The sequence below is a fragment of the Amblyomma mixtum genome, chromosome 5, assembly GCF_055824585.1.
Source record: "Amblyomma mixtum isolate Tamu chromosome 5, ASM5582458v1, whole genome shotgun sequence".
Classification (NCBI taxonomy): domain Eukaryota; kingdom Metazoa; phylum Arthropoda; class Arachnida; order Ixodida; family Ixodidae; genus Amblyomma; species Amblyomma mixtum.
In genome coordinates this window covers 48182383-48209612 of record NC_143016.1, presented here as the reverse complement: position 1 = coordinate 48209612, position 27230 = coordinate 48182383, and the positions used below count along the sequence as shown (strand labels likewise).

The following is a 27230-nucleotide window of genomic DNA, read 5'->3' as shown; positions in this document are numbered from 1 at the left end:
AGAGACAGTCGAAGTACTAAGAAGAACTTGTGTGGTTGTGTGAAGAGCTAGAACGAAAGCTACTGATGAGTTGCAAGTCAAACACATTGTGCATGAAATCCTAACCTGTCAAAAACATCACTTGATGTATTTATGCTTTGTGTTTATATTTGCTTTTTTCTTTTTTGTGCAGTGCAAGCATGACTTTTGCTGGGTCTGTCTAGAGCCATGGAAGAGGCACAGCTCTGCAACTGGTGGATACTTTCGTTGCAACCGGTTTGAGGCCGTAAACCGTGCCGAGCAGCATGCAGGTGCTATCATCAGTGAGGTGAATGGGTTTGTTTGCTGCCACCTTAGACTGCTTTCCTGGCTTGGACTTTTATTTTTGTTACTGTTTTTTTTTTTGTAGAACTTGCCAATGCGTGGCACATGCTGCATCTACCATGTCACTGCTTATCTAATCATGCTGTGGTTCAATCAGGTCTTGCCTTTTGCTGATCATATTTCAGGAAGGAAAATGATCCAAAATAAGCATTTATAGTGTAGTTCTGTAATGTTACGATATCCTAGTTACGACTCTCTATAACGAAGTTTAGTGTAAAGAAATCTTTGCTGTAAGAAATTATTTTAGTTTTAATAACTAACTCCCTGCATATAGAACACCATGTATTGTTAGCTTCAGTATGAAAAAGTAAATTTGCCACGCTTTCAGCGTAAAAAAATGTTATTGCTGGCTCATATGGGCCCAAGTCATTGTGCAGGGTGCGTAGCAAAGTGCGCACGGGAGCCTGTACATGAAAGTGGATGCCACCCAGCTGACAGATGTAGAGTGCTTAGATGAAATGTATGTTGGGACGAGGAAAAGTATTGAAAAATAAAGTGTCCCTGCCCATGCCACCTGGCATAATGGGTTTGGGCAGACAGAAATGCGATCATGATCAGTGGCGCCCATACTGCCATCTCTGGTTATATGGGCAAGGCTGGCACGAGCATCAGTGCAGCCAGCAAGGCCAGCCCACAGCTCTCACTGTCTTGCACAAAATTGCTCCAAGACAGCAAGCCAATGTAAGCCAATGTAATTACATTATTGTGGTTGTGGTGTAAGAGCATGAGGTGCAGGGTGGCCTGATTTCATCTCATTGGGTGCTGACTGAAGGACACTCATTTCGCTCTTGTCTACATGAAGAAAGAGAAAGGGAGGGGGTGGGACAAACACGAGGGAAGCTAGTGCGTCCCGCTTCCTCATGTGTCATGCTGACTTCCTATCTCATTCCCTTTTGACCTTCCTTTCTTGGTTTCCTTGCCTCTCTCCAATGACGTCACCACGGTGAATAACAATGATTCCGTCACTCATGAGCTGCTGAATGTAATAGACGTACTTGTTTGGATTGTAGAACTACAACAATGAAGGTTACCTTCTAGAAGAGAGGTGGTGATATTGCGTTCATACGGTGCACAAGTTGGGTGAAGCCATTGATGAACCTTATTTGGAAAACATTATCATTCTTTATGTGTTCTGTATTCGTGACAGCATATACAGTGTGTTACCAGTGCTTGCTTGACGTAACTGAGGATGTCATAGGCATGCTCTCCCTAGATCTGTGATGAGCGGCACTTGTGTTGACTTTTCTTGGGCATGTCTTTTATTGTTTCGTGACATCATTCATCAGGTAGTCATCATGTGGGAGTTGTGATATTAGTGAAATTGGCTTTTGAGGGCAGTTAAGAAATCGTGGCGAATTTTCTTGCGAAATGGGGTCTTTTTAAAATGCTGCTTAGTGCTTAAGTGATTAATTTTTCAGGGCCAGAGTAATAAGGCATTTCATCCCTTGAAACCAGTGTGAAGTGGGATTTTTCAGTGGTACTTTAGCTTGCTAGCTTATAGTTACAAGAAAGTTGCTTTTTCTCCATCATTGAGTATTTGGAGTGAGCCAGTGTAAGTTTAACAGAATATGCAGAGATTGATGTCAGTTTGTCAGAGTTAAATTGAATTCATCTGTGATTGGTTTCTCCAGTTGTAGTTGTTTAGTTGGTTTTTGTCGTTGTGAATCTGTGTATTGTCGATTGCATCTAAACTCACCTGCCCTGCGATTACTTTATCCCTGTGGCAGGCCGAGGTGAAGAATAAGGAAATGCAGGAGCTGAAGAAGTTTGCCCACTATTACACTTCCTACAAGGAGCATGAAAAGAGCCACAAGGTGCAGTACGTCCCCAACTTTTAATGACTGGGGATAACTGTCCAGTCATTACAGTGCGCTTCACATTGCTCCATGTTTCAGGCTGAAACAGCCATCCAGGAACGCCTTGCGAAGAAGGAGGAGGTCTGGGTTCGGGAATATGGCGGAGAAGATGGCTTGCCTAATGTACACTTCCTCGGGGATGCTGTGTGGGAGTTGCTACGGGCACGTAGAATCCTCTGTGGCTCATATGCTTATGGCTACTACATGCAAGATGACGGCTATGGAAAGACAGTCTTTGAACTTCTCCAGGTTAGGAAATGGGATGTTTTTCCTGAAGTTATGGATAGATCTGCATTCATATGCGTAAATGTATTATAGATTGGATTTTATGTTCATTGTGTCAGAATCACTTGCCTTTGGGTCTGTGTGAATATTTTATGTTGGAGGAGGTATAGAGGCATTTGGTTGTCTTATTAAATGTGCATAATATTTTTTTATTGCTTTTTTTTTTGGTGTGTGAAAGTTAGAGCGAAACAGAACTGCGCGAAGACGACGGGACAAAAGAAGGCACGAATACACACACACAAAGTGCAGTGCACGAATACACACACACACAAAGCACAGTGTATTCGTGCCTTCTTTTGTCCCGTCGTCTTCGCTCAGTTCTGTTTTACTCTAACCATGAACTGACTAGCCCAACATCATGTGAAAGTTATGGTTTTCTTCCAGAATTCTTGCTAGCGGGGGAGCGGGACAATGTTCCAGTTTACTTTTTAAGTGCTTCAACAGGTCGCCTGACATGTTAGCTGTGGCACCTTCTGTAAGGGAAGGTGCCACGAAATTTGGGCTTGTGTTAAAATTGCAGTCCCAGAAGAGTAGAATAAGCAGAATGTCTTGATGACAACATAACATGAGCAGACTCGTTTGTGCAAGTTTTTCTTCTCTGGAAGTAGAGAAAAAGAGGAAAAAGAAAATGGCTACATGTCGTATGGATGCAACTTATGCATGGATATAGCTGAACTTTTTAATCACAAAATAATTCTGGAAGAACGCACCAAAATCGCATAACTTTTATTAAGTAGTCATAATTTTTTCCGTGTAATTGTGATTCTGAAAATATATTACTTCATTGGTTTCTGGTCAGAATTCACACAAAAATTTAAAGAAAAAGCTTCTCTTGAGGATGGCTTTCCCTCAGTGCATGCTATAGTAATAGGTTACAACGTACAGAAGTAAGTCATATTAATTTGATCTCGTACGCTGTAACACATTGCAAAGTTCATAAAGCATAGACGTTGCTTTGTTCTAACACAAACAAGGTTCCGTCATTAGTAGTTAACATGCACTATCCGGCATGTCACTGTCGTTGTCGTCACCGTTACTTCCATCATTATCTGAAGCTGTCTCCAGCTTGCAAATGAAGTCCGAGTCACTGTCGGAAACAAATTCTATATCGTCAGCAACGCTGCTGTCAGAACTGCTGCAAGAAGCAGCTCTTTTTCTCGGGACACTGCCACCACTGGCATGTGTGACGCCATTATGAATTGACTGTTGTTGGGCTAAAGGAGCGCAATGCCTTTTTCAAGGACAAATACCGGCCTCTAGTGTTGAAAATTGCAAGGTACTCAGTTGCCGGCCGCAACTCGTGTTTAGCAGTGGGAGCAGTGCAACATCTGGCTAAATGAGTGCGACTCATCATTGGCGATGTTGGTACAAACTCCCACGACGAATACAGCTCGAAGTTGGTGACTAAAGGGTTAAAGACCTCAGAATATGGCTACTGAACGTTGGTCATCATGAAATGGCCTCATGTTTCAGTAGGTTGGGCTTTGAATTGAAGTTTTGTAATGGGAGCAGTAATTAACTTGCAGTTAATTATGTAAAACCAACCTGCCTATTTTGCAGTGTTAAGTACGTTGAGCAGCAGTGCTCGTAAGTTTGCATCATTTGATGTACACAGTAAACTACACTTGGACTACGGTTGTGATGGTGTTGTTAGGCGTACTGTGATCCTGCCAAGTGGGGTTTAAAATGTGGCGGCTGTGTCATGCATGCAGCACGATCTGGAGGAGGCGACCAAGGCCCTGTCGGACATGCTGTCATCACCTCGCCTGCGTTTCTCGCACCGCACGATTGTGGAGAGCGCGGAGAGAGTGCTTAGAAAGCGTGAAGAGTTCTTGAGGGCCATTTCTCGTGGCCTGGTTCCCCCAGAGACTCCACCGTCATCGCGGCGCACTCGCAGGCGGCGTTACCCAACTGTGTTTGGTCTGGATCCTCCAGAAGATGCAAGTTATTCTTGTTCAGATCACCTTTTCTAATCAACTCCCCCTCCTAACGTAGCACAGCCATTTGAACCCTGTTCTGTTTTGTCCTGCTCTCTTTACTTATGTCATATGCTTTTTTTTCTGTTCACATGTCTTTATGTGCTTTTATGGCTACAGCTTGGGATTTTCACCATTTTTTCTTTTATATGTTTTGCTGTCTTAAGGCTTTATGAAAGGGGTGCCTTAATAGAGTAATGGACATCAGGCCCCACTCGTAGGTACATGCTGTCATTGCATGCAGAATGTGCTCGAGCTTTAGGTTACAGAGAGCATGATTGTGGTTTACTTGTAAAAGAAAGCATGGGTTGAAAAAAACAGGGATAAGTTACATCAACTTTATTGCCAGAAAGGGGCCATAGGTTTGTTTGATGTGGATAGGTGCAGGATCTGGATTCTTTTTGTGACCTCCCCCAAAGAATATACTGCAGGAGAGCACATTGTTCCATGCTTATTTCTTAAGCACGGCTACAGTTTTATTAGAGAAAATAGGTTATTGGTAGGTACAGTCTTTGTCAAAAGTAAGCGGGCTGCATTGTTTGCTTCTAGCTTGAATAGTGGAGCCCTTTTGGCTTTCCTAAAGATCGAGAGGTGTTGGAAGGTAAGAGGAGCCCCAGTCCTTACCTTTAACGACCATTTCAGCTTCAGGGAAGCTGTAAGGGATCCACTGTACGAGCTAGAAGCAAACCATGCAGCCTGGTTACTTTTGACAAAGACTGTACATTAAATTATACGTGTGTCCTCTTGAATGTTGATGTCTGCAATGTGGTGTGTTGAATTTCTTGTGGAGCTCCCAGACAGACAGCTTTTCTTGTGTGAGGGTTGCACTTTCTCTCTAAACTTCAAGAATAATGTGTTTGCATGTTTGTTTTTGTGGTTTCAGTGAATTCATAGCCTGATACAATTCAAGGATGTATTGGCAAATACCCCTCAGTGGAGGGCCCTCCAGGCATTGGGCTCAGCTGTTCGTCATGACAGTTGACATCCCTAGCGTGACATCTGAAAAGTGGCTGCCACAAAAGCTTTATTAGTGCATTCATTCTGCATTTTTTTCAACTACAAAGCTAGCTTGCTCCTGTTTTTCATTTGTGTTGCAGATTGGTTTACGACCAGATTCAGTTCGGAATTCCTTTAGTTCAATTTTTGGGCTTCTAGTGGAACGCATCGGACCCCATAGCAACTCTGATGTGCTATTGATAATACTACACGCAATGCCGAAGTTGTGGTGCGGAGGGGGTAATGCCATGCGCAGAGTGAACAGACAAGCAGGCAGGTTAAGTGAACGCCACTGCTTTTCATTTCGCGCTCAGGAGCATCTGATGCTAGCACTGTTGGAGTCTATTGGGGATGGCCCTATGGAAGACCCTTGGGTGAAGGATGCCCGCGGATGTCACGCCAACCTGGCTGCACTCTTCGACTGGCCGCATGATCCCAGCACCAGTGGCAGTAGTGCTTCAGACACGGATGACGAGGAAGTCCGCGAAGTTGGTCAGTCTTGCTCTCTTTTCTGCCACCGAGCACGGAACCATATTGGCATGGTGTTTAGGCTTTTACTCGGGCTGTTGCATGGCTTTGTTATATATCTGCTTTAGTGGAAGATGGGCCTGTGGTCTAGGATTGAGCACCTGCTAGTGACTTGTGGCATTTTGTCTAAGGCGATACGATCACTAGCCCCAGGCTTGTCGGCCACAGTGGTGCTTGAGTTGGTTTGTTTTGCTGGAAGAAGTTAGCAGTTTACTTTTTAAGCTCTTCTTGCCTCAACCATCCATATGCCATTCCCACTATGTGACAGTATAATAGCACAGAGGGCCTCTAACTGGATCTTGCAGAAATCAAAGGTTTTGCTGATGCCTTTATTTTCTTCTTTAAATTCCCAAAACAGGGCATGCAATCCTACTTTCACATCTGCTCGCACTCACTATATTGCTAAATACAGCCACTTGAAACTGACCCCGAGTCTGCACTGTTACTGTTTAAAGCAAGGTGGACTGGCCTTTCGCACTGACATATGGGCTGCTGTCATTTCTTTTTCTATGTGATAAGCCTCGGTGCATCTGTATTCTTTTGTTGTCATTTTATTTGTCTTACTGGGAGTTGGCAGACACGTTTAACCCCACTGATACTTAGTGGAAACTAGTCGTGTTTCCTTTATCAAAGAGTTTGCGAACCTTTGTAACAGTGCTTAATACTGTGAACACAAGTTTAGAGAACTCAGCAAGTGCAGAAAGGGGTGCTTCAATATATGCCCTGAATGCTGAAAGCTTATTACAGCTAGTCACTTATGGCTATGTGCACATTGCCAGTGCAGCTCACATTTTCAGTGCAACTGTTCTGCAGTCCTCGTAGTGACATTGCATGACTTGCAGTTACTTTTAAAGAATACTTTTAAAAGAAGCTTCAAAGAAACTTGCACAGTTTCTGAAATAAAGGGGGAAATTATGCTTTTAATGTATTTATTTGCTTATTAAGCTGCACAAAGGCTATATGCAGATTTGTTTAAAATTTTAATCTCTATTCCTCGCATAGTTACCGTATTTACTCACATAATAGGCGCACTTTTTTTCCAGAAAATTCGGCTCAACGTTCTGGGTGCGCCTATTACGCGGGGTAGAATTTCCGGAAATTTTTCGACTCGCAAAATTGAACATACTGCATAAACGCACTCGTGTACGGGCCGCACCCCGTTTTCCTGAAGAAAATATTTTAAAAAAAAAAGATCCGTGTAAGGGCCGCACCAAAACTTTCCACGACCGACGCGGAAATATCCTTCGAAATGCACGCGCCGAGGCCTCCGCGATCAAGCGCCCGTTGCGCGCAGCCGGAGCTGATCGCGGAGGCCTCGGTGTGACAGCCACACACGTGCACAGGAGCTTCCAGACGCCGCCCACGGAGGGCGCCCGAGGCCAAGCTCATCATCATCATCAACGTTTTCCTCCGCCACGAGCTTTCGCTATCCATATCGCCATCAGCATCACCAGCTCCAGTTTTTTTTGTGGCTGTCAAGCATGTTGTCAAGACGTTAGCGCGTTAGTTCATTGTGGTTGTGGCTTTGCCGCTGAGCGTTGCCGTTTTAGCTCGACGGGCAAGCACCTTAATAGCTACACGGCTGGGAGTTTGCTCTCGAACACGGCAAGCGTGCGGCAGGTCGGAAATTCGATGTGGCCGAGAAGTGCGGCAGTTGCGACTGCGGCGTGCCTAAATTTTCGTACGCTACTCCAAGCGCCGAGGTTTTTACGGGCCTAAGTCGGGAATGTTTCCGGCTGGTAATGAAGCTTTCCAAACAAACATTTAAAGTGAGCATCCCTGAAAACTGTGGGCGGCTGTTCTACGCGATGTCACTGTACATGCTGTGGGTCCGCAGCAGCTGTGACGGCAGCAGCACTAGTGTAGTAGTCAGTTCCGCAAAAACTTTGTTAAAATAATGATTGAGGGGCGGGGAAGGGGGCGGTGAGGCGTCGGCTTGCAATCGTGTAAATACAGTATTGATCACAGTGCCAAGTTCGGGGTGCGCCTATTATGTGTGGAAATAAAAAAATCTGATTTTTCGCGACCAAACTGGGGGTGCGCCTATTATGCGAGTGTGCCTTATTATGCGAGTGCGCCTATTATGCGAGTAAATATGGTATTTTTGGCCCTTATGTTGCACGTTCCTCAATGCTTCTTGCAATCTTTCTTCATAATGCAGTTTGCTTCGTGGTGCTCAGTAAAACAGATATTCAATGCATGAAGTTGCTGTGCATATCTGTATCACAAATAGAACCTATAGATTGACGCATGATGGCCTCAGTTGGCTATGTGCCATTAAGCAGAGCACAGCACAGCACCACACACACACATCACAGCACACAGCATTCAGTACACAGTACTCAGCACACAATACACAGCACACAGCACAGCACAAACTGCATTTTTGCTGAAATTTCTACAGTTTGTTTGCATACCTTGAGATGTCTTGTTGCTGGGCTATTTGTTGGGTGATTTCACAAAAGTATTGGGCATAGAATTTGTTCAGTGCAGAGGCATACAATAGGACCACCAGGAACCATAGCTCGATGCTTGCCTTATGTGGCTCATGTGGTTTTGGTTGTGTAGACGAAACAAAGGAGCTATGTTTCAGCTGTGTGTTCCTTTCTTTTGGCTGGTGTGTATTTTGCACGAAATGAGTTGATTATAATAAACATGTAACATTGGATTTTTTTCTTCTTTTTTTCCGTACTTGCCAGGTGTCTGCTCACGAGAGGGCTGTACAAGACCACGGGCGCGAAACCCTCGAACACAGAAATTTCACGAACACTGCTCTCTCAGGTGCCAGACAATGCACAGTAACCAAGGTGAGGCACTTATAGTCGACTTCCTCATGTTGTGGCCTCCTGCTTTGTGCTGTGAAACTTCTGCAGGTTACGGGCTCTGGCCATATGGTGCAGTTTCCAGGCATGATTGCCGTGTCCTGCTGACATTAAGAGCTCTCATGTGATGCACTCATGTGACGTGGCAATGCACGGAGGTAGAAAAGCCAGGCATTTTGCTGCGTTTACTGGGCTTGCAGTACTAAATGCTGTCCAGTGACTCGGGAAGCTGCTACCCGACATCTGGGGAAGGGTGGCATAATGAGGAAGGGAATCGGAAGTCACGTGCAGTTCCGTTACTGCTGTAACTATGGCTGGAACTCTCGCATCCGACGATAGTGCCCGAGAACCTGTGACACGATTGGTTGTAGCTTTCCAGCAGACATTCTGTGCTCATGTCGACTATCACAAACGGAGGTGATGAAAACTGCGATAGCTTTCGTCCTGGTGTCTGATTTTTTACGACATCACTGTAATTCAAGGAAGCCACCTTGGCTAGTGTTTGATCTGCCACTATCTGCTGTGGTGCTGTGCGGTGAAGCCAACTTAATTAGCATATGCCGCTTGTTTTTTTGCGGCCTCTACAATCGCCGCGAGCGTCTTCAAAATGATGCTAAAACTACGGGAAAAGTCTCTACCAGTTCCCATTATTTTGCTAACTAAATTTAGCCTCTCCATCACGAGATTTCTGGTGACATTTTATATTACGAATTTCGGCTATATCGAACTATTTTACAACTATTTACCAGTATTCTATAACAAGGTTTCATTGTACTTGCTAATATTGAGGTTCTAATTTTGAACCTCTTAATAAAGAACCTTATTGCTATGATTGCTTGCTTAGGTGATACAAAAAAGATGTCAGTGCAAGTATTTGTTTTGTTCTTGCAGACAGGCATCGAGGTCGTCATGAACTTGATTTTTCAATGGACCTGGTGATTGCATTAGAGCTGTCGAGAATGCAGATGATTGAAGACCAGCGTCGTTTTGAACAGGGCTGCAAAACAGAGTAAGTAGGAATAAATCATACCCGCTGTGTTCTCTCTTTTTGTTTCTTCTTTTAGGGCAGTGCATCATGACTTTTGTATTGGCTAGGGGTATGGGAATATTAGAAATTCTCCAATACTTAATGAATAGGCTGTCTTCCTCTTCGATTCTCTGAAGGATTTGAATAGTGAAGGTTGAAAATATTTTAAACTGTGTGAATATGTTGTCTACCTTCTGGACAGTTTTCGAATAATTGGTGCGAAGTGATGCTGTTGTTGTGCAAAGGCAATTCTGAAGACATGGCCCCTTCAACACTGCTTAGCATGCTGCTGCGATGGGTTTACTTGGGAAGGAGGGATCAGCGCTGTGCCATGATTATATCATGTGGTGGTGCTGATGGTGCTCATACATAGCCTCCAAAGTATAGCGGCAAGGCATGGTTTAGCCAGTTTTAACTAACCATGACACAATGCCTGATCTTGGTGGCTTGCTGGCAGCTTGTATCTCTCTCATCTACAGATATGTGGAGCTAGTTTATTTGCTGCCATTATCAGTTTAAAAAGTTAATTTTCGTGTGCATATGACATGATGGTGTTGTGTCATCCTAGCGGTGATCATTATTGCCTCTTTTCACATGTATACCTCTTAACGCTCTCATAAGTTTAGTGCTGTACCACTGTGTGCTGCTAACATTTCACTGTTTTCACTTGCACGCCTCAAGAAAAGAATGTTCACACAAATATTCTATTTGCATTCAATTCAGTTCTTTCACTATTCGATTAAGTTTTGAAAAGATTCTATACATGCCTTCTTAACACAGACATGTTCTCCATTGTGCTAGCCCATTTCTTATAGACGGTTGTGCTCAAGATGCTGGTTTAGCATGTAGCTCTGTATAGAGTCTCGGTACCAGTCTTAGTGCTTAAGGGAAGCTGGTCGAATATTGTCCACATACAGTCAACGTTGATCTTGTCTGCATGTTATCAGGGCTGTGAACAACTAATTGCAAACTGTGATAAACTGTAATCAATGATGGTCCTGGGTACTGCTTTCATTTATATGCTTGTGCACTTTTTCCAGCCCAACTCCTGGCTCTCTTGCACTCACTATCACTCATTGCTGTTAAGTCTATGCCTGCTTTGTGGCTGGGATGTATTTTGTAGAAAGAAGAAAAGGCAGTCTTCATTCCCTAATACAGCATTGAACCAAATGCACCATAAAAGGTTCCCGCAAAGGGCAGTGGTGGCGCCATCTGTTGTCTGCAGAGGAAAGCACCATTACGAGAAAGGAGCCAAGGCAAGCGTTGCTAGGTGTGCATGTCCTTTGATGGCGCCACTGCCGCCCTTTGTGGAAACCTCGTGTTGGCAGCTTTCGGTTCCTCAATCTCTGTGCAGAGAGTTACGGATTTGCATCATTTATGGCTGGACCAGGTTAGTATCGTTGCCAAACTTGTTACAAGACAAAAGTCACCTCAATATGCAAGCTTTCACCACAAACGAGCCTCCGGTTGAGGCAGGAGAATTTTTCAAAGCTATGGTAAAGTTGCAGAACACTGTATATGGCTGCAATAAGTTTAATGAACATATTATATTAATATATTGCTGCAAGAACTGTAGACAGCTGTTTAATTTGTAAGAGGTTAGCTGAAAAATTGCTCAATATTTTTTCTTTTTCATTTCAAACACCCCTCCCAGGCCGCAGACAACTGATGCTGCCAGTTCACCATCGCCTGTTGAAAACAGGCTGCCATCATCACCTGCGCCATGTTGTTCTTCAGGTCAGTAGGAGAGATGGCACAGCCAAATTAGTGTGCTTTATAAAAGTACTAGTTCATTTTTTTTTTCTTGCAGTTTATAAACTATTTGAGTGACATGGCAGTTGCTTAAGAACTATGCAATATTTCTTTGTGGTGCTATGAATTCCTGGGTTAGCTTGCTACCCATGGAGTAGATAAAATCAAGCTTGAAGGTGATAGCGAAATAGTTTGATGTATTGATAATTCGATATATAAAAATGGCATTAGGTAAGCCTGTCTGTAACATTGAAGGAGGGAGACGTGCACTCGTGCACGGAGCAGCAGCGTGCAGCGAGCAGCACGTCGTGCAGCAGCATGCCGGGCATACTGGTAGTGCACCACTTGCTAGGCATTACTAGGCCTAGCCTGCATCGCATCGAAGCTGCAGTGAACGGTGCTTTGGAACCAGCCACTGCCGATTATGAGATGTCTAATCTAGTTACCAGTGCGCTACAAATAGTACTCTTAGTTTCAGCAATGCGTTCAGCACCGAAGCAGGCGAGGGCTTCTGCTAGCCTTCAATAATCTACGTTGTCCTCACCACATGAAAGGCTACGTATCGAATGCCGGCTTCTCTGCGCGACAGCCGTGTCGCGTGGCTACCTCAAGCACACCCCATGTTCACCTCATCACATGGCTTTACAGTGCTAGCACTGCCAGTCCAAGGCTGCACAGCCAACCCAACTCCGCGCACAAAAAGTGGTTGCGGGTGCACCGTTGGAAGGGCACGGCGTGCCGTTTGATATTGTGAATGCTCCGCTGAACGGAATTTCGATAAATGCAAACAGCAATGCTACACATTTGTATGGGTTTTTGAAAGGGTGTTTCTTGAAAGTACAAAACAATAATTGGTATATTGAGCTTTGAATATACCTTCTTAAAATGATAGAGGAAATGCCAGATATGCAACGTTCATGCTGACAACCAACCACACGCGAGTGCGGGATGAAAGCTATTGCATGGGAAAGGAAATAGCAAGTGCACAGCACAGAGGGTGAGAATTCACAGCTACAGTGCAGCGTGATGTGAGAGGATGAGATGCCACGGTATGGCAAAAGGGGGCGCTGCACTGGCTGTATGGCATGGAATGGAGGAGGGAGGCCATTACGCAGTGCTGCATTGCAGCTATCGCTGGGTTCTTGCATTACTCTGCATAGCTTAAACATTTGTCAGTTTTCTTGTAACTCATTGCACTACCTGCATTCAGCTTATGGTTGGGGATATCCAAACCTGTCCAGATGTTTTTGTCGCGCAGGTGGCGAGCACGCGACATCATCACCTGCCCACACCTCGAAGAGTGACAGCTCCCATATGATGTCGAGCCCAACTCGAAAAACACTCGCACCCACTGCAAGTTCTGCAGAGGGTCCTGCAGAGCCCTCAAGAGTCGTTGATGCCAAGAACCTAGCCTCCAACCTGCCAGACACTGATCACAAGTTGGAAAAGGATCTTTTCCGTCCAGGGGCCAAATCAGAGTGAGCAGTCAGAAATGGGCAAGACAGGCCACTGGTTTTTTTTCTCTGCCTTTTCCTTGGTTTGCTCATTGCGTTGTCGCAGTACTGAGTAGATTGCCTAAAATGCTCGCTTTGAGGAGTTTGTGGCTGTTGTGTTTTATGTCTCAGGTCTATTATCAAATCTCTTCCCAAAAAAACACTATCGTCATGGAGAGCTGCAGTTTGATGCGGTGTAATCTCTAATCCTCTTTCTTAATTCAAACCTGCTTATATTTCAAACTGGCCTGTATGAGTCCCGACTTAGTCAAACATGTTTTAGTGATAAGCAAGCCCAAAGTAGTTTGAACCAACAACTGTCTGTGACAACCAAGTTGAATCAAAAACAATTGCCCCATGGCATGACTTTTTGTTCTTCTATGACAAAACCATTAGTAATTTCGTGAGAGTTTCATGACTTTATTCTCGGTATCACGCTCTTACATCAAGGTGCCAAGTAGTTGCAGTGATTTTCAAAAACTTTTAAACACTCTTGAGGTTTGGATTAATGAAGTTGCGCTGCATAACTAAACTGACTGTAACCAAATGGTGGTTCTGCATGTTTTCCTGGGGGGGCATAAAGCCCAGCAGATCTTACGCATTGGGCCTTGCCTGAACTGTACCAGAATGTCAGAGACCTGTCTTTGTCCCGCAGCTGACTTCATAATATGAAGCTCATTCAGCAAAAATTAGCCGGAATGGATATGCAAAGTAGATATTAATTGGTATCTAGGACTTTTGAGCATGCTGATTGGCAAGTTAGACGACCACATTAGTCCTCTGCCTCTGCTGCTGCAGACACTTGTGCGACATTATATGTTATGCTTGTCAGATTGTGGCATATGATTCACATGCCATAGAGGGAGGAAGAATTTTTTTGCCATGCGCCTAGCATTGTTGATGCAGAAGGGAATTATGAAAGCTGCTCTCTGCTGTTACCGTGTCCACTGCGTAGATACTGTTTGAGCTTGTGACAATGTTGCCTGTACTGTACAGGTGTCTTTCGTGATGACCATACGTCACTGACTTGCATTTAAGTGCCCTAAAGTGGGAGTGTACATTTTAAAGAGGTAGCTGTCTGAACGACTTTCCCTGGTGCAGTTACCATATATCATTGTAGTATGCCATGACTGAAAACTCCACCTTCACTTGTGAATCCTCTGCCTGGGTGGGCTGGGCAGTGGATTCAGTTTGCATGCCTGCCAACCCTCTCGACTAGTTCAGGAGGCTCCTGAATTTCTACTGAACCTTCCAACTGAACTGACACGATCTTAATTTCTCATGAAGGTTGTCCCTGACATTGAAAAAAAGCGATTTCCCCAGAAAGAAAAAAATGAACACTTTCTGCATGCAATGTAGGCGAACCATAATCACTAGCAAGTGCTTGTTGCATGGCTGTAACCGTCACGGCTTGTACAGCTGGGAACAAATTTTTTGGACTTTGAAAGTTATCATTTTCATACATCTTTGACAAGCCGCCAGCTTACATCACGGACTAATACACATTTATATATGATCAGTGTTTTTTAAAGGATCAAAGTCCGAAAGTTAATCTTTGTTTATGTAAACAGTGTTTCTGGCGCTGGTCCATCAGTGCTGGTAGCCGCCATGTTAAACCATCTGCTCGTTAAGCGCATTAATATGAGCTTTTATGGCACGTTTCTGGGCTGTTCACCTTTTTCCTTGCAGTCGTTTACACGTGTTCCGAGAAACTGAAAGGCAGTTAGAAAGGATTTCGATGCCGAGGTCAGGGTGTCTGATCAAAACTGTCAGCTTCCTCTCATTGGATCAGGACTGATGCAGTATGTGGCCAATGATCTTGTCTGCACTGTTAAGATAAGCATCGTTGACACTGTTGAGGTTACGCGCGTGTGCTCTGCAAGTGAGATGTCCATTTTCAAGCCCTGTTCACTTCAGTAGTGATGAGACGCATGGTTCTGTTGCGCTAGTTGAAACGAAGAGCAAGGACAGCAGCGCTTATGGGTGGGCGCGTGTTGCTGCATGCGAGATCGGTGGCAGTATGGAAGAACCTTTGGGAGCAGTCAGTCTTTCAGGTATGGTCCGCTGTGAGTTGTCGCAGGGGCCAGTCAATCTTGCGCAAGGGTGGATTTATGGATCACTTCAGGGGGGGCTGGAGCGGGTCATATTTGAAGCATGCATTTCTTCTACTTTTTCATGAGAAAAATGGGATACAGCATGGTTTACCTATGTAAAATTTCTCACTTGGGGATTTGTGAATGAATGATTTTTAAGACGCTTGATGCCTTTTCCACCCTGCACAATACGAGGCTCGGAAGAAAAAGAACTGCCACCAGAGGCCGCTGGGGCGTGACTTGACACTCCAAACTTCTGTTCGTGAAGTGCCATCAGATTTAGGAGTGCCTTCGGAAAACCTGCTGAGTGAAGTCTTGCGTGGCAGAGTCACTCTTAAAGTGGACAAGCACAACCCCTGTATATTCACACCACTGTATCTAGCCCCCTACCCTTCTGGTTATCTCCTGTGTTCAGACATTGGCAGGTTGGCAGGTATGAGTTTCGTACAGGTATCGCTCATGGTCATCTTTGGCCTGAGTGGGGATCAAAAAGTCTGGGAGCTTTAACTGGAACAAGTGCACTGTATACAACATGGTCATGTTCATCTCTACCTAGCACTAACATTGGGCACTGCGAGGATTCCGCAGATTAAAACAAAACATTGTGCGCTTCATCTGGTGCCAGTGCCAAACTCTTTAGTTACTGCTAATGGCACCATAATTGGTGATTTTACACCGCACTTGAAGTGCTGAAACGATCTGTCTACCCTCGTTCTACCCTGTGTAGCAAAGACAGGAAAGCAACTCTGCTAAAACATAGGGCATCAGTATTGGCTAACACTTCCATGAAGGCCTGTAAGGCCTTGGAGTTCTGACGGAGTACAAGTGTTAAAGGGATACCCTTGTCACTTCAGGTGCACTTGGCTTTCCTGTTACTTGATATATCTTCTCACAGTTTCCTGTGGGAGAATGTTTTGTTAATGCTGCCACATAACCATTAGTTAATGGCAAAACTATTACTAAATGCAGGTTAGGGGCCTTAGGAAGCTGGGCAACTCCATTGGGTTCAAACTGTATAGCAGTTCTGCAACGCCTACCAGAGGTGGTTTCCTCTTAATGGGATAGCGTTAAGGCCCCGGTGTCCAGAATATCCGGTGTCGGCATTTTTCGGCATTTTTTACTCTGGCAGGTGGCGCCTAGAGAGCAACCTAGGAGGCGGGTGGGCCACCTAGGTCACGTGACCTTGGGGTGTCATCACAACCTGCCCACTATGGCAGGTAGCAGTTAAATTAAATGATCAATCACTTGAGAAGAGCAACCTGGGCCGCACAAGGCCCACCACTGGGAGCACCTGTCATTGCAGGGCAGTGGCACATCGCTTAATCACTGCACCACTGCGCCAGGAGGGGAATGAGGACTCCCAGGGGTCTGTGAAAGTTAAGTAGAGAATATGGGAATTAACCCATTATTCTATTGCATCATACCCTTAAGGTGGAACTTAAGTGTCCCCTCCAAATTTTTTGTTCAGTCATGGAGTGTGAGGTTGGCGTTGGAAGGTTTTTATTGGTCTGCTCATGCGGAGCTGGTTGGCTGCGCAAGGAGCTATACAATTGTTGTCAAGTCTCTACGTACATTGAATGGTTGACAAGCGAGGCTTTAAATAGTTATTGGGATGTACCAATATATTCCTATCCATGTCCACTGTTCTTCATGCTCACATAATTAATTTAGCAGGGTTTGTATGGAGGTAGAATTTTTTACTCTGGGTTCCACGACATTTGCCTATTCTTTGCAATTTCATCAAAGGAGGCAGTCATGAACTTTCATAATTGCTTCAAATGTTGTCTTGCAATCTGCTGTCCTTATGGTCGGTTCACAGCTCACAAAGTTGAGTATGCGAGACTTCTTGTTAGCACATTCTGCAGTCATTTGTGCCTGCAAGCTGCTTCTGTGCCTTATTTCATGGGAGTTTGTTCTTGTGGTGCAAAATTTTTTTTTTTTGTCTCAAGTATTTTTCTCCTTTTCCTCTCATTAAAATTCCTTTCTTTCTCTCTCTGGTTGTTCGGAAGCTGTAAAACGGAAAGAACTTGTGAGAAGTGCTTCATAGTTTTGGTCCATTCTTTCCACTCACTATGATTTTCCAGTCACTACGATAGCACTGATTAGAGTTAAACATGGGCGCTTTATTTTGTTCAGGCAAGCATATGTTGTATGTAGCAGAAAAAAGCGTGTGCATTCTCCGCTTATATATTTAGCTAATAAGCAGGCTCTTTGAACTAGCTCAGATCACTAAGCTACCTTGCTCATCATGCCCTTTCCAAAACCATTGTTGCTCTCTTAGATAATGTTAGGAATTCTGGGATGCCACTGGTTTTTATTGCAAGTGGTTAAGTTTTCTTGTGTTCACTATGAAACCTGCAACAACTTGTACTGTACTGTGCAACCTTGACAGTTTGGGGAGACTGCTGACGTGCACCATAATGTTTTTTAAAAAAGAATTTATGCCATATAAGTAGCAACAGAAGCTTTCCTAGCATGCATTTATGTCACCAAATTCAACGATTTATGGCTTGAGCATTTTGCTGATAGGGGAGAGTAATGTTATGCCTGTCAGCTTAACTGACATTCTGGTATTTAAAGGTCATTTTTGATTTGGTTACAGTACCTCACTTCAACACATGCAAGTCACATAGTTGTGTGAACAAATAATTGGGTTTCATTAGCTGTATCGAGCCACCATTGTTCCATGCTGACATTAACTACAATTTCAAGCTTATGTTTTTGATCCCGATCTGTATTAATAGCAGCATGTATATGCTGATGTCTTTATTTTATAGGATGCGGGCCTTGTGTCTTGATGACATTTGAAATTGTGTGCGTTACTGTTATGCCTGTTAAATATAAGCAGACCTGTTTATGAGAGTAGATAATATTGAAAATATCAGAGAGTGCCTTCTGCGTGTTGTTGTTGTACATGAAAGAACTGTTTCCCTTCACTTATGGCTTTCAGAAAATACTTATGTTTAAAATTGTTTACTCTACTTTTCTCTGTACCCACTTTTTTTGCCTGCTTTCTGAGAGTAATGCAAATGAAACATATAGATTGTATATGATCAAGCACAAGATGTAAGTAAGCTTGTTCAGGAATGTTATTTTAGCTGGAGTTTGCTTTTTCAGTTTTGGGTAGTCCCATGAATTGCATACCTGGACTTGCAAAAATTTAGCTACATTAAGCAGAAACACAAGATCTTTCACAAATTTTTTGAAATTGAGTGCTATTTTTGTTTGTTTTGTTATTTTTCAAAAGCAGGCTTTACATTGTCATTGACATATACAATAGCTTCTAAACTGCTAACGTAAGTTGTACTCATGTAGCAAAAAGAAAGTCTGAAAAGGCAAAGTGTTGTAATGGCGTTGTTAAGAAATAACTAAGGCCTTGACCAGTGCTGGAGTCGTGATGTCTTGCTCTAAGTCATGTATTGCTAATCATGTTTTGCATTTTTGTGCCCTGAAAGAATTACCGATGTGGTGATGAAGCAAGTGTTAACTCTAGTGCATTGTTAATCAATTAAATTGCTTGTTTGATTAACTGACAAATGAGCCATTAACTGAGTGGTAATCATAGTTGAATTTGTGCTGCAAAATTCTGATGGCGTGCTGGTGCAGCTTGAGATTTTTTTCTGCAGTAAACGTTTTGGAGGGACACTGAGGACAAATTTAAGTCGACCTGCTTCGATAGGCTACCTCGTTCTACTCTCAACTCTCGCCAAAAATGGAGCTTTTTATAGGCTACAAGAGGCCAAAAAACGAAATACAGATGTCGCCATCACCGGCTGATTTCACAACTAAACTGCATTTGTCGACACCGATTTTTGGGCATGAATACAAGAGGTTATACTATGCCGCCATTTACTTTATAACAGAGGCAACCAGTCCTTCCTGGAGTAGGTGTCACGAGTTTCAATGATGTGGTGAGAAAATGTTTATCTTCAACTTTCTTAGCCAAAAATGCGTCTTTTGCTGCTGGACAAATGTTCACATACCCACAAAAGGCTAGAGAATCAATTTTTTTTTTTAGAACAGATGGCAATTGACAACTTATAGCATTGTCAGGGGCATTTTCATTTGTTCCCTCAGTTTTGTCTCTCTGCCAGCTCTTGTTATTTTTCTTTTCTTGTATTGCAAAAGTTGCAGGCAGCAATGTTAATTATGTGCCAGGTTTGGTAAGATGTTCACATTTCGCACATTATTAGCATGGAATGCATTCAACTTTCTGCGTAAATATCATGTGGTGCTATAGGCATGGCATAACTCCATCTGACAGACTGGGAGGTTGTTTTGAGCTCAAAGCTTGGAACTTGCTACAGGAGCAGACAGTTTAAATTTTTTCCCTCCAAAAAAAATAATTGCTTGGCAATTCTTTTGGGCATTCTAGTAACAAAATGCTCAGCTGTTTTATGCTGAAGGTAAGATGTGCTTGTGACGAGAGTTTGCTGTAGTCCAGTATAGCTGCATATAAACTGGTAGGCCTGTTCCGATTACCTAATCTGAAGGTACCTAGTGTCACTGTTTGAGGTCAGTCTTTTCTTTTTTTGCTAACTTTGTGGTAGCCTACTTGGGCCCTTTCCTTTGGTTTCTAGTCACTCTTGGGTAGATATTGCATTATGTGGAGCAGTTCAAGCCTTTAAACTCCTTTGGAAAATTGGCGCTTTTCTGTTTGGCATCAGTATACTGGGTATGATTTTGTAAGTTGGACATTGTTACTTGTGTCTGCAGTGCCGCGGAACGCAAATGCTTCACTGTTGCAATCATTCTCAACGGGGCAATTTGTGTGCCTTAAACACTGCAGTAAATATTCTCACTGTGGAGGTGTGTTTAAAAAATCTGGCCCACAGCCGATATAGGACTTAACTTAAGAATTTGCACATCTGTACTCAAAGTTGGTACACGGGGACAAGTTTTAGAATTCTACTGTCACTTTTAGCAAAGTTATATCCTTGCTTCCGCAAGTGCGCTTTCCCACATAACTATGTTGCCCCAAACAAGATGGCCGACTTCGCTATAAAGGAACTACGTGGGCTGCAGGACAGGTGCTAAAGGTGTGGATAGAATGTAAAAAATGTATTTTAGAAGAATCAAACAAAAAAAACAGTCTTTTCTGCTTTGTTTCAGCTGGAAACGCATAATCAGCCATCTTGTTTGGGACAACATTGTTATGCGGGAAAGCGCACTTGCGGAATTTTGAATATCCCCTATTATGGTAACATGTGCAGAGCTAAAGTTTTTCACATTCATGCTACAGGTAACAGAATGCATTGCAAGTTGACATTTTTGCGCTATTTTTTTTTCATTTCTGATGATGGCAGTACTTCTGTGAAAGTCAAGTTCAGGAACAAAGGTAATCATTTGTTGACACACACAGATGCGCAAAAATTTAGTTGCAGGTTTAGGTTTTATGGGGTTTTACATCCCAAAGCAACTCGGACTATGAGGGACACTATAGTGGAGAGGTCCAGATAATGTTGGCCACCTGAAATTCTTTAACATGCTCTGACATCGCACAGTACACAGGCCCCTGGCAGGGATTGAAACCACATCTTTTGAGTCAGCAGTATTTCTCTGTATTCATTGATAGCTGTAGTGGTGCTGCTATAGGTTTCCTTTTCTTGCAGGCTCTGCTTGTGGCTAAAAGAAAGTGATGGGTAGACTGTGGTGCTGTGGTATTCCACATCACCACAGCACCTATGAGCTGTGGTGATGTGGAATACTTGCTAATGGCTGATTTTTCTGTGAAGCATAGGAGTGCGCAGGGGGAAACAGTGGGGACAGTAGCCATCCTAATAGGCGTGGAGACAGAGGAGAGCAAATTTTCCTTTGTATTGTTCCCTGCTACCCAGAAGACCATGAACTTTGACCCTCCCCTTATGCATACCTGTGCATGCTTGTGCTATGAAGTGTTGTGAGGATTTTATTGACTGAAAGCAGCAGATTTTACTGTAATGTTGCCAAGAAATGTCAAGTTTAATGCTAAATTGAGGAAATTTTAGTCTTAAAGAGTTTTGATTGACACAGTTGCACATTTCATATTTTGGTTAGTGGCATTCCAGTATTGCATTACTTATTGATTTTTTTTAGTGTTGTTGATGAAGGCATTCTGATTTTGCAGCGTTGTGCTGCAGCTATGGTAGTGGCTGCCATTACCATATAAAATGTGACCCGTTTTAGCTTTTAGACTTCGACAAACAGTGGACACGCTTGTCATGGCCAGCTAATTCTGGTAAACTAACTTCGGTGACTTGAGGTGAGACATACATGTGTTACTGTTACTGACTTGCATGTGTGCAGTCTTTGCCTACATTTTTTTTTCTCTTACCTTTCTATATGAGCTGGAAAGGTTGCTTGTGTGTCTTTTGCTTGTAGTGTCTTGTTGCACTCTTGGGTGTAGATGTTGGCCCAGATGCATTGTCATCATGTGGTGTGTAAGGGGAATGGTGCCATCACGCTGCTAATTTTCACACTTGGAACTTTTGTACACCCTTGTGTACAATTTTCTTTGCCACTGAGGACGACAAATGCTGTGCTTTGTGGTTGTCTACCTGGAAGCTGACACCTAATAGGAGAGTTTAAGTTGTGAAAAAGGTTATAAAAATACAGAAATTTTGTGTGTATTCACAGAATCCAGGCATCACATTGAGGGAGCAGAATTAGAACACATATGTTAGATGACACATTCCTTCAGTTGAAAAAAAAAAAAAAAAAATGCTTGAACTTTGCAAAGAAATGGTCATGTGCCTAAGAAGAAACTTGAATTGGGGCATAGGAAAACTGTCTATCTCGTATTGTCTTAAGTGGGCAGATTGAGCGTTTTTCCTTACTTCTTTCTGTTAGGTGCAGGCTGCACTGATGCAGTTACAAAGGCGTTCGAACCCAGCCTTCCAACTTGTAATCTTATTGTAACTAGAGAAACAACCGACACTGACCTTTGGTGCCCATAATGCATTACTTGTGCAAGTTGTGCTGAGTTTAGAACTGTACTGCTCTACTCAGAACATGCATTGCGCCATTGGATCGAAAGGAAATAAGTCTAATATAATTTTCGTCAAAATGTTGCTTTTATGTGTGTATGCATGACGAATATCACCACTTAGGCAGAGGTCAAGGTTTTAGCCAGGGCAGCAGTACTAGCTTCACAAAAGCACCTTCACTGTATTTTCTTGTACAAATCTGCAGCAGAGGATGTGCGTTGCAGTGCTCCCTTTGATTTCATGTGCTGAGTACATTTGTCAGCTGGAGGTTCCGTAAGGTTGCATAGCTTTTTGGCTTGCTATGACATGCGGTGCAGACAAGAGTGACTTGTTAAGCCTTGGCAGTTTTGATTGCCGTGGGGTATCATGTCCATCTATAATATCATGTATGTTGTGCTTGTAGGAAGTTTCGTAGTAAGTCCGAAATCGTGGAAAGCATTTAAGTTTGGATTATCTCAGGTGCACTTGCAGCGTTCTCACCCATATGCTCAGACACACAGATGCTGGCCCACGCCACTGCCTTCCAGGCATGATACATCCTGCTTGCTGGGTGGGAGCTGTCCAGCCTGCCACAGTTTGTGCCATACTGCACTGCTGTTGTTTTCGGGTAGCCTGTCTTGCTATACTCAGGAAAAGGCACTGCTCGTGCATCAGTTTCAATGATCGTGGGTGAAGCAGTTGTAAAGATGCAGACTGGCAGCAAGGCTAGTAGATGCTAGAACTCTGAGAAGAAAAAAGCCCACTGATTAAAGGGAAGGTGAAACGGTCTTTTGAGAATCCGAGGTTCTTCAAGAAATTGAATCTATGAAGCGCCTAGGTAAAGCATGCCAAGTAGTTTTGCACTAGCATGTGAAATAGGGACAGAATCACCGCTTAAAACCGCAACGATAATCAGGCTTCTCCTCACTGCGTCTGAGAAGTGCGGAGAAAGTCGTCATGATGTCATTGTTGCCAAAATTTTAGAAGACCTCTGCCTTCGCCCAAGACCTGCTGTGAGTTTTCCAACACCGTCAAACAATGCTTCGTGGGCTTCACCTTCGGCAGCGTTGGTTTACTTCCTTGAAACAACAATTTCTTAGCTGGTAACGCAGAACCGTCCTATGTGACGTCATCATTGCAGCTTCTGCCCGTCGCTGCACATTGCAGAGAAAGCTGAATGCCAATGCGGCTTTATTCTACGATTTCGTCATCATTTCAAATCCTAGCACAAAAATACTTCGCATGCTTTACCTGCAAGTTACATATTTTTTTTTAACCCCTTTAAACTCGCTGAATTCTAAAACCTCTTCACTTGCCCTTTAAGGAGACAAAAGTAACATGCCTTGAATGTCCATAGCATTAAGTAGAAAGGTGAGAGACATTCTTCATTTACCTTTTTTTCCTGAAGTGACATACCGTGTCCTCTTAGCAGAACCTGTTCAAGTTTGGCTGAACAGTGTGACTAGCCAAAGTGCACATAACTCTTGGTTAACTGGCATTAACAGGTTTCCAGGCATCTTAAGATGATTTGCTTTGCAAAAGGAGCAGTGTAAAGAGCCAGGAAGAGCACTATGGAAATGGAGTCACTGTGTGCCCTGCTGCTGCAGGTTTCAACGCACCTTCACAAACAAGGTGTCGTATCAAGTTGTGTGTACTGAAGGGACCGTATTTTTGTACTACCACACAGTGTCGTTTTGCAAAGTAGTTCTTTTTGTATGGAGTGGCACACACAGCCTGACTGATGAAACCACCCACCTCACAGGGTCAGTGGATAGGCCACCTTGGCGTATCCACCGCTGCGTCTCTTTATAGAGCACTAAAGAAGCCCAAAAACAAGATGTACGGCTTGAGCAAGTTTTGCTGGACCAAAACAGCTCAAGCCTTTTTTTTTTAAATTTCATGAAGGCCTTGTAGACCTACGTGATTCTACTGCACCCTAAGCATTTTGCATGTCTGTTGGCAGAGTGTCGGTGTTTAGATAATGTGCCAGTGGGGAAAAGCATATGATTGCCAAGCATGAGCGTGTGCACCCTTTCCACAGGCCGCACTGTTGCGTTGCTAGCTGAAGCATATTCTTTCTCTAGTCCCTTGGTTTTACAAACTATCTTTGAATGCATGTATGTGTGTGTGTGTTTACTGTGTGAGTGTGCAGTGCTCTTGGCTAATTTCTGGCCTGCATAAGCACTTGGGTATAAATCCTTGTAGAATCTGTCTTAGCTGAGCTAAGCTACTCTCATCATGCCAAGTCATTTGTTCTATGTCCCTGTTTTTAACTACAGCGTGTTGCTGAGCATTATATATATATATATATTGTTTGTTGTCTTCTCGGTGCTTTCTTTTTACCTCTGCACACTTGTTTTGGACTGTCTGCTGCCTTTTGTGCAAATCAACTTTAGGAGCCAATTATGGAAGTTGGCACTGTTTGTACTACTGTTCGACCTCTAGGTTGGTTAATGGTGCCTCAAAGAAGCAGTTGTTTAAGGGTTTGTATGCATGAACTTGTGTTTTACACTGCACAATAAATGACTGTATCATGTGAATGTTGCCATATTGCTTCGTTTTTATACAGAAGTAAACATTGTGTGTTTGTGCTTTTAGACAACTCCGTATGCAGAACTGTAGGCATGGAAAAGAAACTATAGTCTTTCTGCTCTTTTAAGTGGACTCCAAGAGATAGTAAACAAAGCAGAGGGCAGCAGAGTCTGATGAGCTGATGGGGTTGGAAGGCTTGCGTGGATAAGGTGACCGCAGGTGGTGCAAGACAGAATTAATTGGAGATCAGTGGCTTTAGATGCAGCAAGGCTGATGATGTCACGTTGGCAGGTAATATCAGTTTGTGGGATGGTACCTGCTCCATATGTGCATGGCAACTTGGTTCAGAATTTACAACTTAGGCAGTGTCGGAAGAAAGGTGTGTTTATCATTAAAATTTATTTTCTAAGCGCTACAACATATTTAGCTTACATAAACTCGTATCTGAAAGTATCTTACATTGCAGAAGAAAGAATAATAATGCATCTGAAAAAAGGTTCACAGTAGCACAACTCTAAGCATAATTTCTGAGTGGATAGTTACCTGTGGTCCACGACTATAGTTAAACTTTATTCTGCGTATTGTATGCAATATAACATCTGACATGATCTAGGACTTAGTTGCTATAGCAAGACTCTTGATGTCCATGCTGGCTGCAGATTGTTCAATGCTGTTCTTGCCCACTGACTTCAAGCCATTGCCTCTTGCATCAATAAAGGTGTACCTAAAAAAAAAGGCAGGCAGTGTGGAGGCTGCAATACGAGAAGTGCACAAGTGGCTCACACACACACTGCACACTGTGTGAAGCACATGGGCTACTTGTGAGGTTTGTTGTACATCAGACATACACTGTGGATTTGCTAGAATACGCTATTACAGCTATACATAAGAGGGCTCGGGGCTCAAAGAACTTGCACTTGTAGACCTTTTGAAGCACTACACATCAGCCAACGCTGTTCGGAGGAAGTCTGTGCACAGTTTGACAAGCAACACTGTACGTTGGCGTTCCTTTTGTGCTTCGAGCTGTTGCGAACATTATCACACACAGGCTTCCACATCACACTGCACTAGGAGCCCAGCACACACTTTCTCATCCTTGCACGGATATGAACAAGAGCCTCGCAGTCCAGTGCGGCAGGAAACTAGCAGCATGCTGCCCACAGCAGGTGCTGCCTCAATAGCGGTCCATTCCATTGATCATGATGTTGGCCATGCCATTGCGCCTCCTGCGCCATGAGCCAAGGTCTTTGGCGTGGTACCGGAGCTGCTTTAGCCACTCGCGGGTCTCCATGCTGTTCTCGGCCTGCATTGGAGAAGCACTGCTGTAGCCATTTGAGCCTATCTTATACCATTCGTGTCCTGTTGCGACATCATGGCGAATGTCGGATTTCATGCCTGCATGTACCTTTCCCGGAATGGGAAAGATACATGATTAGCTGCAAGCACGATATAAGCCGCAAGTCATTTTACGCATTGAGCTGTATTCTTTCTCAAATGCCAGGCAAGGTTGCTTTAGCTGGCATTCGCTTTCAGGCACTGTAGGGTTAGCACCAATGTGGTTACCTCTGCACTGACTATTTGTACAGAAAATGAGAGTCCATGACTTCGCTTGGAGAGCAGCCTTTTGTATGCTGACCATATTGCCGCAGTTACAAGTCATTACATCCCTTGCGCAGTAAGTGTGCCTCCATCTTCTGGCGCACTTTGTTACTAATCTAGAAATTTATGAGCCAAACACAAGCAGACAAAAAATCAGGAAGCTTGGTTCACTTTAGAAGCTATGAATTAAAATGGTGTGCGAACCGCAGCAGCGGTAGCCAGAAAATGTCCCGTGTGGACAGCACCTGCCACGGCTTGCTGTTATATACTGCGGTATCTAAAGATGGTAAAAAAAGTCCTCGGGAGGAAATATTTAAAGCCCCTCGTCGATAAAATACCCCTGGCATCTCGCACCAATTAACGGTGCACAGTCCCATAGTTGTGGTCATAAACTCGAGCATACCTTGAAGAGAAACCCTTCCTTCGAGGTGTACTCCTGTATCTCAAAGCAGTCCTTCAACTCGGGATCACAGCTGATGATGCAGCTGCCCAGTGATAACGGTTCCTGTAGCACAGAAAATTTGCAACCACATGAGTTATTGCTGACATATGCGTAGAATTGTATTTTCGTCACACTGAAGTATAATAGTGGTTTATGTAATGGTACCATGTGCTTAACAGCATACTATATAGCAGTTAACTCTCCACGCAGTTTAACATTAATGTATTCCACAAATTTCTTTGCAAAAATTTTCAGTTTTGCATTCATAGGGACAACACTGACAGAGGCTATCATTTGAAGCATGGGTACCCTAATGTCATTTGGAAACACAGCAACATAAGGATATGCAGAGCGGAAAACCTCTGCAGTCACTGTATGTACACCTTTGAAAAACTAATAGCTAGGAACGACAGCTGTCGCTCCTTCTTGGCCCTGCCTAGAAGGTCCAGAAAGGTTGAGGTCACCATGCTGACATTTGCTCTGTGGCATAATTCAAGCTCTACAACAAGCAGGATCGCAGGT

At 43.6% G+C, this 27230-nt stretch overlaps 2 protein-coding genes across 4 annotated transcripts in view; one reads left to right on the top strand and one right to left on the bottom strand.

Annotated features, from left to right (window-relative positions):
• LOC149342027 (ankyrin repeat and IBR domain-containing protein 1-like) overlaps nucleotides 1-27230 on the top strand; it is a 54225-nt gene that overhangs the window by 22682 nt on the left and 4313 nt on the right. The window contains exons 13-21 of one of the 2 annotated variants that reach the window (XM_089544335.1): nucleotides 173-307; nucleotides 2091-2177; nucleotides 2259-2468; nucleotides 4217-4444; nucleotides 5791-5968; nucleotides 8704-8811; nucleotides 9718-9835; nucleotides 11508-11590; nucleotides 12864-13083. In XM_089544335.1, the coding sequence (XP_089400461.1) occupies nucleotides 173-307; nucleotides 2091-2177; nucleotides 2259-2468; nucleotides 4217-4444; nucleotides 5791-5968; nucleotides 8704-8811; nucleotides 9718-9835; nucleotides 11508-11590; nucleotides 12864-13083 (1367 nt within the window). Of the gene's footprint in view, nucleotides 1-172; nucleotides 308-2090; nucleotides 2178-2258; nucleotides 2469-4216; nucleotides 4445-5790; nucleotides 5969-8703; nucleotides 8812-9717; nucleotides 9836-11507; nucleotides 11591-12863; nucleotides 17455-27230 lie in introns of those variants that run through there. The other variant, XM_089544336.1, reaches the window with a different exon arrangement.
• RhoGEF64C (Rho guanine nucleotide exchange factor at 64C) overlaps nucleotides 25048-27230 on the bottom strand; it is a 128527-nt gene continuing 126344 nt past the window's right edge. For both annotated transcript variants that reach the window (XM_089544333.1, XM_089544334.1), the window contains exons 14-15: nucleotides 26670-26771; nucleotides 25048-25970 (exon numbers count right to left, since the gene is read on the bottom strand). In XM_089544333.1, the coding sequence (XP_089400459.1) occupies nucleotides 25842-25970; nucleotides 26670-26771 (231 nt within the window). In that variant the 3' untranslated portion in view covers nucleotides 25048-25841. The remainder of the gene's footprint in view (nucleotides 25971-26669; nucleotides 26772-27230) is intronic.